The sequence below is a fragment of the Mirounga angustirostris genome, unplaced genomic scaffold (genome assembly GCF_029215605.1).
Source record: "Mirounga angustirostris isolate CCGP_5_RB_7025 unplaced genomic scaffold, mMirAng1.0.hap1 SCAF_5, whole genome shotgun sequence".
NCBI lineage: Eukaryota > Metazoa > Chordata > Mammalia > Carnivora > Phocidae > Mirounga > Mirounga angustirostris.
In genome coordinates this window covers 56841134-56856997 of record NW_026991713.1, presented here as the reverse complement: position 1 = coordinate 56856997, position 15864 = coordinate 56841134, and the positions used below count along the sequence as shown (strand labels likewise).

At 45.1% G+C, this 15864-nt stretch overlaps 1 protein-coding gene across 7 annotated transcripts in view; it reads left to right on the top strand.

Annotated features, from left to right (window-relative positions):
- The window catches only part of OS9 (OS9 endoplasmic reticulum lectin), a 31092-nt gene extending 16340 nt beyond the window's left edge, over positions 1-14752 (top strand). For 2 of the 7 annotated variants that reach the window (XM_064590987.1, XM_045873096.3), the window contains exons 6-15: positions 9667-9877; positions 9993-10097; positions 10305-10405; positions 10584-10635; positions 11287-11375; positions 11619-11894; positions 12104-12293; positions 13231-13395; positions 13568-13680; positions 13970-14752. In XM_064590987.1, coding sequence (XP_064447057.1) covers positions 9667-9877; positions 9993-10097; positions 10305-10405; positions 10584-10635; positions 11287-11375; positions 11619-11894; positions 12104-12293; positions 13231-13395; positions 13568-13680; positions 13970-14095 — 1428 coding nt within the window. In that variant the 3' untranslated portion in view covers positions 14096-14752. The remainder of the gene's footprint in view (positions 1-9666; positions 9878-9992; positions 10098-10304; positions 10406-10583; positions 10636-11286; positions 11376-11618; positions 11895-12103; positions 12294-13230; positions 13396-13567; positions 13681-13969) is intronic. The other 5 variants (XM_064590988.1, XM_045873097.3, XM_064590989.1 and 2 more) reach the window with 3 other exon arrangements.
- Positions 14753-15864: the final 1112 nt, after the last annotated feature.

The window sequence follows — 15864 nt, the reverse complement described above, 5'->3', positions numbered from 1 at the left end:
AACTTGCATTTATCTTAGGAAAGGTAAATAATCTTACTCCTATTTAAGAGCCATTTCTCTTTCAACCTTTACTCTTTTTTCAACCATCCAAAATCTTTGCTCATTTTCCTAATGGATTGTTGGTCTTTTTCTTCTAAACTTATAAGAACTCTTTGTATAATAGATTGTCCCTTTGTCCGTAATAGGAATTGCGGGACGCTTCACTCACTTTCTCCTTTCCTTAATCATGTATGGAGAAAGGTGTCCATTTCAGTCCCTGTGGGGTGCGTTCTTCAAGTTTTGATAGGCAGTGTTTCCATTTTCATTGTTTTTATGTAATTGCTGATTTCTCATTTTTCACTGTTATGTCAGTGATTCATTGGTGATTATCGACTTTCTCTGGTGAACTTTAAAAGATTGTCTGTGTGTGCTTGAAAGTATGTGTTTTCTCTATTCAGTTCAAGACTAATTGTATTGGTCAAGTTTTCTATTAATTTTATTTTGTCCACGTGGCCAATAATTGAAAGAGGTGTATTAAAATTTTCACTGTGATGGTGGATTTGGCAATTTTGTTAATTTTTCCTTCATATATCTTGAGACTGTGGTAGATGCATATAAATTCAGAATAGTGATATCTTCATGGTAAGTTATTCCTCTTATATTCCTCTTGTACCTTAATGTTGTGGTCATTTTTTTTCCTAATCACATTTTAAAAATATTGCAAAATACACCATACTATATAAAATGGTATAAAACATGCGTCTGTTGTGTAAGGATGAATAAAGGAGATACCCATCCAATCGCCTTAGGTTATGAAAGAATACTGACAATACCTTGAGTTCCTCTGTGCCCCCACACACCACATCGCTCTTTCTCCCTTTACCACAGAGCTAACAGCTATCCTAACTTTGAGAGGAGAACTCCTTTGCTTTTCTCTAGAGTTTTGCCATCTGTGTATGCATCTCATTTAATTTAGCTGCCTTCTTCTGAACTTTATACAAATGGTATCATATTGTATGAAAACATGCAGAGTGCATACAAGGAAATCTGGGGTTTGTTTCTTTTGCTCGGTACTGTGTTTGAGATTCAGCCCCGTCAAGGTCCGGAGCTGCTGTGCACTTGCTTACCGGCCTGCAGCATATTCCTTTGTATAGTTCGTCGTCATCTTTTCATCTAAATTACCTTTTGCGGACATTTGGGTTGTTACCAGTTTTCTGCTATTACCAAAACCTGCTGCTATGTACAACATTCTTGTAAGTATCTCCTAGTATAATGCACAAGGATCTCTTGAAGGAGAATTTTGCCTGGGCATAGGATTGCTGGGTCATGGGCTATGAAGGTGATGAGCCCCTGTTCTACTTTATTTGGCATTGCAGAATATTTTCCCAAGTTTTGGTTCCCATTCATATTCTTATTGCAGTATGACTTCCCAACATCCCATATCTTGGCCAATATATATTACCGGACTTTCAAATCTTCACTAATTCGGTGGATGTGTAATGGTATCTCATGATGAATTTAATTCGCATTTCACTGATTCCTAAGAACTGGTCATTCTTTCAAGAATTTATTAATATGAAACTGATTTAAACTAATGTACTTAATTAATATCCTAATATTAAACCAAACTTTAATTTGAAATTAAATGATTTATTGATTTTCTAATGTTAAACCAATTTTGCATTCCCGAGATGAACCCAGTTTGGTCATATGTATTATCCTTGACTATTCTTTTTAGATCTTGCTGGATTCAGTTTGCTGCTTTTTAAAGGACTCTGTATATATCTCTTGAGAGAGACTGACCTGTAGTTTTTCCTTCTAGTACTGTCCTTATCACGTTTTGGTAACAAGATTATGCTCTCCTCAAAAGATGAGTTAAAAAATGTTCTCACTTTTTCTATACTCCAAAGAATGTTTAAGATTGTAATTTTTTTTTTTTAAGTAGGCTCCACACCAGCATGGGGCTTGAACTCATGACCCTGAGATCAAGACTTAACTGGCTGAGCCACCCAGGTACCTCAAGATTGCAGTTTTTTTTATTCCTTGAGCGTTTGCTAGAGTTAATCTGGAAAATCATGTTGGTCTACATTTTCGTTGTGGGAAGATTTTCAGCTTGATTTTCTTGTTCATTTTAGGAATATTCAAAGTTTTCTATTTCTTTGTGTCAGTTATAGTAAGGTGTATTTTTAGGAATTTATCCATTTCATCTGATTTTTCAGATTTATTGTCATAAAGTTGTTCATGATACCGTTCTATTATTATCTTTTTAATCTCTGTAGCATTTGTGATTAGGTTCCTCTTTTCATTCCTCATGGGTTGTTTGCCTCCTTTGTTACTAGTCAGTCTCACCAGATGTTGGTCAGTTGTATTACTCTTTTTAGAGAACCAACTATTTTGGCTCTATTGAGTTTCTGTATTGCATCTGTTTTCTATTTTATTAATGTCTACTCTTTATTTTCCTTCCTTCTGCTTTCTTGGGTTTATTTTACTGTTCCATTTTTAACTTCTTGAAATGAATGCTTAACCCCTTCATTTTCAGCTTTTCCTTTTTTATAAACATTTCTTATAAATTTCTCTCCAAGCACTACTTTAGTTATTATAAGTTTTTATGGCTATTTTAAATTTCTTTACCTAAATTTCTTTTTTTTTTCAACCCCCCCTCCCCTCCAGCAACCCTCAGTTTGTTTCCTATAAGTAAGAGTCTCTCATGGTTTGTCTTCCTTTCTGATTTCATCTTGTTTTATTTTTCCCTCTCTTCCCCTATGATCCTCTGTTTCATTTCTTAAATTCCACATATGAGTGAGATCATGTGATAATTGTCTTTCTCTGATTGACTTATTTCACTTAAACAATATTCTCTAGTTCCATCCATGTCATTGCAAATGGCAAGATTTCATTTTTTGATGGCTAAGTAGTATTCCATAGTATATATGTACCACATCTTCTTTCTCCATTCATCTGTTGATGGACATCTGGGCTTTTTCCATATTTTGGCTATTGTGGACATTACTGCTCTAAACATCGGGGTGCACATACCCTTTCGGATCCCTACTTTTGTATCTTTGGGGTAAATACCCAGTAGTGCAATTGCTGGATCGTATGGTACCTCTATTTTCAACTTTTTGAGGAACCTCCATACTGTTTTCCAGAGTGGCTGTACCAGTTTGCATTCCCACCAACAGTGTAAGAGGGTTCCCCTTTCTCCGCATCCTCGTCAACATCTGTTGTTTCCTGACTTGTTAATTTTAGCCATTCTGACTGGTGTGAGGTGGTATCTCATTGTGGTTTTGATTTGTATCTTTATCTAAATTTCAAACGGATAATACTTTTCCATGATTGAAAACCCAGACAGTATAGAAATTTTTGTGCAAGGAAAATTCCCCCTCCCAAACTTAATCTCCCACCTGCTCAGTTCCCATTCATGCCGCACCCCCCACAGGTCACCTTTCTCTTAGTGTTTCATGTGCACTCCTTGCCTTTCTTTGTGGTTCACAAGCAGTTATGACTAGAGAATCTTATTTCTTTTTCTCTCTTTTTTTATACACAACGTTTAGTTTATTAAACATGTGTTGCAACTTGTTTTTATATATCATGACAATAATTCTTAGAGATCTTTCTGGATCTCTTTCTGGCCTTACATCTAGAGCTTTGTTTTTTGTTTTTACTTCTGCATATTATTCCACTGGATGAATGTCCCATCATTTTGTCATCATTGCTGTAGTGAGTAAATAGTTTTCCCTCCAGTTTTTGTTGTTATAAAAGGTTATTACATTATACATATATTCATGTGTAAATATGTCTTAAAAGTATAAGTGCTGGGTGCAGTTTATATGTATTTAAGATTGTCCTTGTAAAACCTTTATTTTGGAAAGTTAGAAATACATAAAATCAGAGATAATTGTACAATGACCCCGTGATCATCTAGTTTCAACAAATATGTCCAGTCTCATTTTATCTATCTTCTTGCCCATCTCCCTCCACTACCGCCTCCACTGCCAGACTATTTGGAAGTAAATTACAGACATCATTTCATCCATAAATATTTCTGTATTTATCCCTCTAAAGTTAAAGCTCTTTTAGGGGCCCCTGGGTGGCTCGGTCGGTTAAGCGTCCGACTCTTGGTTTCAGCTCAGGTCATGATCTCCGCTGAGCATGAAGTCTGCTTGAGATTCTGTCTCTCCCTCTCACTCTGCATCTCCCTCCATCACACGTTCATTCTCTCTCTCTCAAATAAATAAATCTTTTTTTAAAAAAAGCTCTTTTAGGGACGCCTGGGTGGCTCAGTTGGTTAAGCGTTTGCCTTCAGCTCGAGTCATGATCTCAGGGTCCTGGGATCAAGTCCCACATCTGGCACCTTGCTCAGCGAGGAGCCTGCTTCTCCCTCTGCCCACTCCCCTGCTTGTGCTCTCTCTCTCTCTCTGACAAATAAATAAAAAAAAACTTAAAAATAAATGACAAAGCTCTTTTTTTTTTTAAGATTTTACTTATTTATTTATTTGAGAGAAAGAGAGAGAGACAGAGAAAAAGCATGAGAGGGGAGAGTGTCAGAGGGAGAAGCAGGCTCCCTGCTGAGCCGGGGGCCCGATGTGGGACTCGATCCCAGGACTCCGGGATCATGACCTGAGCTGAAGGCAGTTGCTTAACCAACTGAGCCACCCAGGTGCCCAATGAAAAAGCTCTTTTAAAAACATAACTACAGTACCATATCACACTAAAGAATTAATAGTAATTCCTTAGTATTATCAAATATTCAGTATCTTCAGGTTTCCCTGATTTTCTTATATATCTCATAATTACATAGAATATCTGGTAGTTGTGCTATTTGAGTCCTTTACATTCGTTGAGACTTGTTAAATGGCCCAGTATATGTCAGTTTCTCGGAATGTTTCTTTGTGCTAGAAAAGAACGTGTACTCTGTTGTTAGGTACAGTGTTTTCTGTATGTCTTTCAGGTCATGATTATTAATTGTGCTGTTCAATCATTTGTCTTCTGCTATAATTATTGACTTGTCTGTTATTCCTTATTCTTAAAATTTATTCATTATTCTGTCTGTTGTTGCTTTATGTATCTTGGGGCAATCTGTTCATTTCTTCAACAAATGTTTATTGAGGGCTTCTACGTGCCAGGCGCTGTTGTAGTTGCTAGGGATATTTTGGTGGACAAAAAAGACAAAAATTCCTGCTCTAGTTGGGAGAGACAAACAATAAGGAAGATAAAGAATTACATACAATTTAGGGTATTATGTTGAGCGAAATAACTCAAACAGAGAAAGACATGTATCATATGATCTCACTGGTATGAGGAATTCGTAATCGCAGGAAACAAACTGAGGGTTGCTGGAGTGGGGGTTGGGGTGGGAGGGATGGGGTGAATGGGTGATAGACACTGGGGAGGGTATGTGCTCTGGTAAGCGCTGTGAATTGTGCAAGACTGTTGACTCTCAGATCTGTACCTCTGAAACAAATAATGCAATATATGTTAAGAAAAAAAAAAAGAAGAAGAAGAAGGTAGCAGGAGGGAAAGAATGAAGGGGGAGAAATCGGAGGGGTAGACGAACCATGAGAGACGATGGACTCTAAAAAACAAACTGAGGGTTCTAGAGGGGAGGGGGGTGGGAGGATGGGTTAGCCTGGTGGTGGGTATTGAGGAGGGCACATTCTGCATGGAGCACTGGGTGTTATGCACAAACAATGAATCATGGAACACTACATCTAAAACTAATGATGTAATGTATGGGGATTAACATAAGAATAAAAAAAATTACATACAATTTAAATTATCTTCCTCATAAGTTGAACTTTTAACATTATGAATTGATCTTCTCTATCTTAATTTTTTTTACTTACAGTCTCTTGTGTGGTAATAGAACTGTATGACAGCTTTCACTGAGTTTACTGTATTTTTTTCATCCTTTTACTTTTATCCTTTCTGTATTCTTATGTCTTAAATGTGTTCTGTAAACAGCATTGTTATATTTTTAGAAATTTTTAACCATTTATTTTTTATATATATAAATTCATATATATATTTTTTGGATTTACTTCTAACATTTTATTTTATGCTTTCTTTTATTCTATCTGTTCTGTTTCTTTTTCTCTCCTTTCTTGCTTTTATTTTCTTTCATTTTGTCTTAATCATGCCACCTTTTCTTTCACCTGAGTAAGAAGTTATGCAGTATTTTTTTCAGTAAGAGTTTTGTAAAGATATGAGTCACATGCCATGCAATTCAGCACACAGTTTAGTGGTGTGTAGTATATTCAGAGTTGTGCCATCATCACCACAATTACGTTCAGAACATCTTCCTCACCCTAAAAGAAAGTCCCTACTCTTTGGCAGTTACTTTCCATCAAACTGTCCCCTTGACCACACCCACCACTCTAGACAACGTCTCATCTTTCTGTCTCTACCGATTTGCCTCTTCTGGACATTTCATGTGACTGGAATCATACAATATGTGACCTTTGTGTCTGGCTTCTTTCTTTCTTTTTTTTTTTTTTTAAGATTTTATTTATTTATTTGAGAGAGAGAATGAGAAAGAGAGAGCACATGAGAGGGGGGAGGGTCAGAAAGAGAAGCAGACTCCCTGCTGAGCAGGAAGCCCTATGCGGGACTCTATCCTGAGACTCCAGGATCATGACCTGAGCCGAAGGCAGTCGCTTAACCAACTGAGCCACCCAGGCGCCCGTGGCTTCTTTCACTTACTGTGTTTTCAAGGATCATCCATGGGTAGCATCACCATTACTTTCTTACACGTTATTGCCAAGTACTGTTCCACATACTGTTCATCCATTCATCACTTGGTGGACATTTGGGTTATTTACACTTTTTAGTTTTATGAACAATGCTGCTTTTAACACTTGTGAACAAGATTTTGTGTGGACATAGGTTTTCATTTCTCTCGGTAGATACCAAGGAGTAGAACTGCTGGATCATACAGTGAACTTTTGGAGAAACTGCCAGACTTTTCCCAAAGCAGTAGCACCATCTTACAATCCCGCTAGCAGTATCTGAGGGTTTCTCCACATCCTCATCAACATTTGCTTTTATCTTTTAAACTATAGCCATCCTAATGAGTGTGAAGTGGCATTTCATTGTGGTTTTGATTTGCATTTCCCTGATGGTAAAAGATGTGGCACATCTTTTCATGTGCTTTATTAGCGAGTTGTGTATCTTCTTTGGAGAGATGTCTATTCAGATCTTTCCAGGTGCCCCTAGGATTTTCTATATATAAAATCATCTGTAAATGGAGAGAGTTGTATTTTTTTCTTTCCAATATTGATGCCTTTTATTTCATTTTCTTGCCTTATTGGCCTAGTCAAATGTTGAATGGAAGTGGCACAAGCAGACATCCTTGTCTTACTCCCTTTTTTTTTTTTTTTTTGAGAGAGAGAGAAAGAGCTTGAGCATGAGACAGAGCTGGGAGAGGGAGGAAGGGGGAGAGGGGAAGAGAGAGAATCTCAAGCAGGCTCCATGCCCAGTTTGGAGCCAACATGCGGCTTGATCTCACAACCCCAGGATCAAGACCTGAGCCAAAAAATCAAGAGTTAGACACTCAACCAACTGAGCCACCCAGGCGCCCCGTCCTTGTCTTATTCCTGATCTTAGGGGGAAACCATTCAGTTTTTCACCATTAAGTATAATGTTAGCTGTGGATTTTTCATAGATGCCTTCTAGCAGGTTGATGAAATTCTCTTTTATTTCATGTTTGTTGAATGTTTTAATCATGAAGATGTGTCACATTTTATCAAATGCTTTTTCTGCATCCATTGAGATGATCATGTGGGTTTTGTCCTTTATTCTATTGATAGGGTGTATTAAGTACATTAATTGATTTTTTTATGTTAGCCCAACTTTACACTCCTGGGATAAATCCACGTGGTCTGGTGTGTAACCCTTTTTATACGTTGCTAAATTTGATTAACTAGTATCTTGTTGACGATTTGGAGTCTTCATTCATAAGAGATACTGGCTTATAGTTTCCTTTTCTTGTGATATATTTGTCTAGATTTGGTATCTGGGTTATAATACTGGCTTTGTAGTATGAGTTGGGGGGAATATTCCCTCCTCTTCTTTTTTTCTGGAAGAGTTTGATTAGGATTGGTATTTATTGGTTTTTAAATATTTGGTAGAATTCACCAGTAGACCCATCTGGCCCAAGATTTTCTATGTGGTTAGTTTCTGGATTACTAATTCAATCTCTTTACTTACGGGGTCTGTTCATATTGTCTCTTTCTTCTTGAGTCAATTTTGGTAGTTGTGCCTTTCTAGAAATTTGTCGATTTCATCTAAGTTATCTGATTTGTTGGCATGTAGGTGTTCATAGTATTTCTTTACAATCCTTTTTTGTTTCTGTAAGGTTGATAGTAATATCCCCTCTTTCATTCCTGATTATACTAATTTCAGTCTTCTCTTTTTTTCTTGGTAGGTCTAGCCAAAGTTTTGTCACTTACTGATCTTTTCAAAACAACTTTTAGTTTCATTGGTTTTTCTCTGTTGTTTTTCTATTCTCTATTTCACTTATTTTTGTTTTAATCTGTATTCCTTCTTTCCCTCTGCTTGCTTTGGGCTTAGTTTGCTTTTCTTTTTCTAGTGATTTAAGGTAGAAGGTTAAGTTACTGATTTGAGGTTTTTTTTCTTTCTTAATATTGTCTTTTGCAGGGAAAATTTTTAATCATATATATACACATACATGTGTACACACACAAAAGGAATATATACATTTCAAATACATATAAGCACAGTTGACCCTTGACTAAAGCAGGTTTGAACTGTGTGGGCCTACTTATAAGACGATTTTTTTCAGTAAATATATTGAAAAATTTTTTGGAGATTTATGACAATTTGAAAGAACTCACAGATTAACCACATAGCCTAGAAATATTGGGAAAATTAAGTTAGGTATATCATGAATGCATGAAATATATGTAGGTAGTAGTCTATCATTTGCTACCATAAAATATACATAAATCTATTATAAAGGTTAAAATTTGTCAAAACTCAGGCACAGACTTATAGACCATATATGGTGCCATTCACAGTAGAGAGAAATGTAAACAAACATAAGGATGCAGTAGTAAATCATAACAGCATAAAACCGTAGTACATTCTGTATGACTGTAACACTTTCGTAGCCACCTGCTGTTGCTGTTGGGATGAGCTCAAGTATTGCAGGTATCTGCTCCAAACTCCATGACGCTAATCATCTCGGCATGAGCAGTTTGTCTCCAGTAACTTGTATATCACAGTTAAAAGTGACCTCAGTGTCCCTAACACCCTGCATTGTTCAAGGGTCAACTGTGTATATATATATATCTATCTCAAATACATATAAGTATATATACGCTGTATTTATATAAAGCAAGAATGTGAAACACAAACTGGCTGGTTACCTGCAGGGAAGCTGCCTGAATTCAATTCCTGTTTTTACCACTTACCAGTGGTCCACCTGACTGAGTCCCTTAACCTGCATCAAACCTCAGTTTTTTGAGCCACAAACTTGTGATATGCATCCCTCCCTCACTAGGTTTTGGTGATAATTAACGGGGCTAATGTGTGTACAGTGTTATCCACACAATGCACGCACAGAACCAGACACACAGTAAGTGCCACATAACAGGCGGCCGCTCCCGGAACAAAAGCTCCTTATTAGTAGTAATTATTATTTGTCCGCCCTCTCCATCCTGGCAGTTCCTCTGTGACGAGGGTGCTGGTATGTCCGGGGACTACATCGACCGTGTGGATGAGCCCTTGTCCTGCTCCTATGTGCTGACCATTCGGACGCCTCGGCTCTGCCCCCACCCTCTCCTCCGGCCCCCACCCAGTGCCGCCCCCCAGGCCATTCTCTGTCACCCTGCCCTGCAGCCCGAGGAGTACATGGCCTACATTCAGAGGCAAGCTGGTGAGTAATGAGAAGGCCAGGAGAGGAAGAAGTGACACGGGGCGGGGCCGGTGGAAGAGAAGGGATGGAGAGCCCAGAGGCACGTGGCCTCTCCTGCCCACACACTGTTTCTCAGTAGACTCCAAGCAGTATGGGGATAAAGTCCTAGAGGAGCTGCAAGGCCCAGAGACCCAAATGTGGAGTGAGGCCCAGCCGGGGACAGTGCCCTCAGAGAGAGCAGGTAGGACCTTGTTGCCCCAGTTCCACGAAACCTCTCTCCGTTTCTTCCCTTCCCCAGTCTTACTGCCCTGGACTGACTGTTGGGGGCGGTAGGAAGTACTCTGGGTCCTGATTCCTTAGCAATAGTGAAGGAAAATGTACCCCATTCTACTTGCTCCCTTCCATTTCTCCCCTCCTGTCAGATTCCTCCCTGTTCTCTGTATCCCAGGTGCACGCCCCACCAAGGATGACAGTAAGGAATCAGATTTCTGGAAGATGCTTCATGAGCCAGAGGAGCAGACCCCTGGGGCAGAGGAGGCTCAGGCTGAGGTGAGAGCCAGCTTCCCGGCCATTTCTCTGATGAGGCTGGCCCTGGGCGAGCTGAGGTCATCACAAGATGACCTACACCTGTCTAGGGAGGCAAGGCTGTACCCCGAACCACCGCCTTACAAGTGTGGTAGACATAAACACCTAGTGTACTGGACTGTGTGCCCTTTCTCCTCATCAGGAGCAGGAACCAAACCCTGAGGCAGCAGATCCAGCTCCGGGCCCTCCCCATGGTGAGCGAACCCTCCCTGTCTCCTTTACTGGTTGAATGTATTCTGGGGTTGGCTCGGGTGGGGGTGGGGTGGAGCTAAACACTGGTGGGGGAGGTTGGGCGGCCAGGCCAGCATCCAATTCATTGCTGCAGGAGGTAATGCTGTTTGCAGACAGCAGTTCCCTTCTAGGGAGATAGCAGGACACAGTGGGTCTGCTACTTGCTGACTTTGTAATCCTGGGTGATTTCACTTAACCTCCGTTTCCTCAGCCCCCAACAGTGGGTAATACCCCTACCTTGCAGGGTGGTTGTGAGGTTAAGAGAATGAGTCTGTAATTCGTAGCAGAGTGCCTGGAACAGAGTGGACAATCAGTAGTTTGTATTTGTGGAAAGGGGAGAACAGTATCCAGGGAGGAGTCTGTGGCCCTAGAATCTCTTCTGTGGGCCTAAAACCTGGAGTAGTTGTCAGCAGGGCCAGCGCCAGGAGCTCGTTAGCATCCCCTCGCTCACCTGTGGGCCCACCTCAGGACAGTGCTCTCCAGGGGGCTGTGTTGGCCCCATCTCACCAGACGGGTGGCTCCTGGAGGCGGGGGCCACGTCTTTCCTTGGTCTCCTCAGGAAATCAAAATAGAATTTAGGACACAACTGGTTCACTCCTGCTCTTTCATCTCAGATTTTCAGAACAATGTGCAGGTCAAAGTCATCCGGAGTCCTGCGGACTTGATTCGATTGATAGAGGAGCTGAAAGGTGGCTCAAAAAAGGTATGGGCCCTGCTTAAGGGAGGGGGAGACCCCGCCTCCCTGCCGGGAGCACTTGGACAACCGCCCCTGACCTGGGCCTGAAGTGAGCCCCGTGGAGCTGACTCCCTTTCTTTTCCCCATCCCGAGACTACCCGCCCCCCTCCCGCCCCGCGACCGCGCTCCAGCCACTGTATGTCTGCCACCCGTGCGCCTCTCCTGAAACCCCAACTGTCCACCTCTTTCTTCTGGTCCCCATCTACCCAGGGGAGGCCAGACGGAGGCCAAGAGCAGCCTGCAGACGATGCTGCAGAAGTCCCTCACAGGGAAGCAGAGGTGAAGGAAAAGAGTGAGGCAGATCATCAGAACCAGGTGGAAGAAGAGGAGGAGGAGGAGGATGAAGACGAAGATGAGGATGAACAGCAGTTACTGGGAGAGTTTGAGAAGGAACTGGAAGGGATACTGCTGCCCTCAGACCGAGACCGGCTCCGGTCGGAGGTGAAGGCCGGCATGGAGCGGGAACTGGAGAACATCATCCAGGAGGTGCGCATGGCTCTCACTGCCCACGCTCCCGGCGCTCCCGCAGCCCACCGCTCCTGGGGGCTGGGCCGGCCTGAGGGCCCAAAGGGAGCCCTAGGGAAGGGGGCGCAGAGAGAGGGCTGGGACGTGGCTAGTGCTCTCCCGGAGAGCGTGGACCGCTGACCACCCCCCCCCAGCCCCTTGACTCCCCACTCCTGCCTTGGGCACTCCAGACAGAGAAGGAGCTGGGCCCAGACGGGCTGCAGAAGGAGTCCGAGCGTGACCGGGCGATGCTGGCCCTGACCTCCACTCTCAACAAACTCATCAAAAGGCTGGAGGAAAAACAGAGTCCAGAACTGGTGAAGAAGCACAGGAAAAGGAGGGTTGTCCCCAAAAAGCCTCCCCTCTCCCCCCAAACAGCAGGTAAGAGCTGTCAGACAGGGAGGGGCAGTCAAGCCCATTGTCTTTATCCCTCAGCTGGTGGACCCTGGAGGGGATCGTGTTCTTTCCCTTCTGAGGGAGCTTACTCCCTTCCTTCTTTCTGGAATGCTGTGTTCATGCCTGCCTTCTTCCCACGGCATCCCTTTGCCTCGTTAGCTCCTATTCATTCATCTTTTTGGGAAGCAGCTTCTAGAACATGTCTGTCTTGTTTTCTGGCTTGCTTCTGTGCACCTAGTGCCTGGCACTTTCCTGGCACATAGTGGGTGGTCAGGAGACAGGAACGGAACGACTGCGAGTGGGCCTGCGTGCTGAAGACCACACAGTGGTGAAGGATGCGGCTTATCAACAATGAGCCCTTTGCGCTGGGAGGGGCCCCAGCCAGTGGGGTGTGAATAGGCAAGCCCAGCTATTTATAAGCCCGTTGCCTGGACAGACTTGAAGTTATTGCTTCTTCTTGCACCCCCTGATCTCCCTTCCACAGGGTCGTATGAGATCAGACATTCCAAATGGAATGTTCTGTTTTCACACCGTCCATCCCACTACCTCTATGAACTTTGGAATGTCTTTCGAGTACCAGCATGTGGAGTACCAAACCACAGTTTTCCAACCTGGCTTTTTAAAACTTTTTTGTTGGCCCAGGTGGCCTGATTTTTGCCTCAGAAAACACAGTTGTTTTTCCTGTAGGGGACAGGCAGAGAATTATTGGTCCGGGAGGGAAAAGGGAGGCTGCAGTTGGTGGAGGGAGCTTTATAGGTTTGAAGGGGAGGGCACTAATTTATTCTGAGCCCTGGTTCATCTATATGTTTGTGATGGAAAACTGCCCGAACCAGTGGATGGCTTAGGGAGGGGTGACCACCACAGCCCCTAACCTGGAGTCACGGCTCTGCTTTGTGTCTCCCTGTGTGTCTCCCCCTCTAAGAGGAGGATCCTGAGCACAGAGTCCGGGTCCGGGTCACCAAGCTCCGTCACGGAGGCCCCAATCAGGATCTGACTGTCCTCGAGATGAAACGGGAAAACCCACAGCTGAAACAAATCGAGGGGCTGGTGAAAGAGCTGCTGGAGAGGGAGGGGCTCACGGCGGAAGGTGGGCCCTGGGGCTGGCTGGCTTAAGAGCTGTTGGCAGGGCCTGCTGCCTGAGGTGGAGGGGCTGGGTCAAGGTGGACTGGAAACCTCGCTGGGGACCTGGGAGGCCGAGGGCCCTGCACAGAGGCTCCCATCCTGCCTCTCCTCTCACTGCCCACGCGGCTTCTTTCCAGGGAAAATTGAAATCAAAATCGTGCGACCAGGGGCAGAAGGGACAGAGGAGGATGCCCGTTGGCTGACTGACGAGGACACGAGAAACCTCAAGGAGATTTTCTTCAATATCTTGGTGAGAGGCAGCCCACCCCGGCCCTGGCTCTCCAAGCCTTCACCCTGCTCTAGCGCACCGTGGAGTTGAGAGCATGGCCAGGCGCATCCTGGCCAGTCCCAGCCTCGCCCCCTTCTGAGCTGCTGGAATTTCGGGCGGCTGTTCCCTAGCGAAGTGCGGGTGCCGGGTCCCCTGCCCGCACCGCCCCCCCCCCCGGGGGCCAGTCCCCGGACCCTTGGGCGCCCAGCGCCGCCCTTGGCTCACCAGCAGCCACCCCGCTCACCGTGCGCCCTCGCCGGCCTCCCCGTAGGTGCAGGGAGCAGAGGAGGCGCAGAAAGAGCGGCAACGGCAGAAGGAGCTGGAGAGCAATTACCGTCGCGTGTGGGGCTCTCGCGGCGGGGAGGGCACAGGGGACCTGGAGGAGTTTGACTTCTGAGACCACCAGTGCGGTCAGCTGGCCAAGGAGTCCAGAGCCTGCCCATACTGGCCCTGCCTCCTCCCCCACCCGCGCCCAGGGCCCTGAAGTCGAAACAGCAGAGGTGCGCTGGGCTGTGGACCTGGCCTCCTGCCCCGGGGGGAGGGGGGGGAGGGGGGGCGGCGCCTCCGCCTCCGCCTCCGCCTCCGTCTCGGCCGCTGCTGCTGAGAGCCACCCAAGACCTGGCAGGCCTGTGGGGTTTGCTCTCCCAGGCTTCTCCACAGCCCTTTCCTTTCTCCCTGGCTGCCCAGTCCCGGTCCCCTAACTTGTCGGTTCCTTTCTCCTCCCTCCCTAGAGAGTTGATGAGATCTTTTGAAGGAGGGCAGGGAGAGCAAGAAGAGTGGGGCAGTTCAGCAGGTCCCCCACACCCTGCCTGAGCTGCTCTTCCGGGCCACCCCCTTCCCTTGGATCGGCTTGGGATTCCCTCCTCCTTTCCCTGCCCACACTGTTCCCTACAATCCGGGCTTCCGAGTTGAGGTGCCTCCGCCTCTGTTTCTGAGGAAATGGGAGAAAGTTGCCCAGCACCCCTGACACGATGCCACCGAACAGGGTGGGGTACAGAACCACCCACCATGTTCTTGAACAATCAGGTTTCTCAATAAATAACTGGACCATCAATCCATCAATCTGTGATTTCTTCTCAGGGGGTAGGTGGGGTGGAGGCCCTAGCAGGCATGAGGGTTCTCCTCAGGGTGGAGTGCACACTCTCCCATCCCATTCTGTGCTCCGCAGCCCCTCCCCCTCCGAAGTGGCACCAGTGGGGACTGGGATGCACGGGAAGAGACCAGGACAGAGGAACAAAGTCCACTGACCTGAAACCCTTGTAGTTCTGTTGTCCCTCCTCTTCCTCCTCTATTTCTATTCCTTCTCCTCTCCTCCTTCACATCCAGAAAGCAGAGTGCACAGCATGGAGTTACCCCACCACGGGGACCCTCCTGCTGAACCCCCCCCCCCGCAGCGTGCTGCAGCTTCTGTTGGCCACCCGCACCCCGTGCCCACCTGCCATACCACATCCTTTCTGCCAGGCCCAGAGAGGGCACTGCTGCCCACCTATGCCAGCTTCCTACTGTGCCGAGGGCGGGAGGGTCAGGGTAGGTCTCTTCTCCTCCCTGTTGCCAAGTGCACACACGGGGCCCCTCACCTCCCCCTTTCTCCTCTTGCTCTCCATCTCTGAGATGTACAGTCTTTCTGCTGAAGATGGCACTGACTCACAGGTAAGCCAGAGGCCATTGAACTCCTGGGTCTCCAGAAGTCAAAGTGAGATTCGATCGTTGTTGAAGGATGTTGTCTGAGACCGACCTTCTTTCTAAATGTAGCCGGGTGCTTATTTTGCATGTCATGCTGACATTGTTTTATGGAGAAATGTAAATGGGTAGACTTGCGAAATCTTGCTTGCCCAGATCCATCTGGGTATCTTGCGGGGAGGACTGCTTCCCAAGGGCAGCTGCAGTCGGAATGCTGGGTTCATATCGCCACTCCTCTCTTTACTCAGTGGGGCCATGAACGAGTTATTTAACTTTTCAAGCTGTTTCCTCCCGGGTAAGTTGTGGATAATCACACTGGCCTCCCTTGGTGGTTGTGAGTATTGAAGGAAATCTACTGCGTGTGTCATCCTCTTAGCACAGCACGTGGCCCGCAGGAAGTGCTCAGTAAGTTCTCACGAACCAGCTCCTGAGTTCTGAAGAAACTAGATGGTACTTGGAGGCAAGAGTCTTGGAAGGAATCTCAAA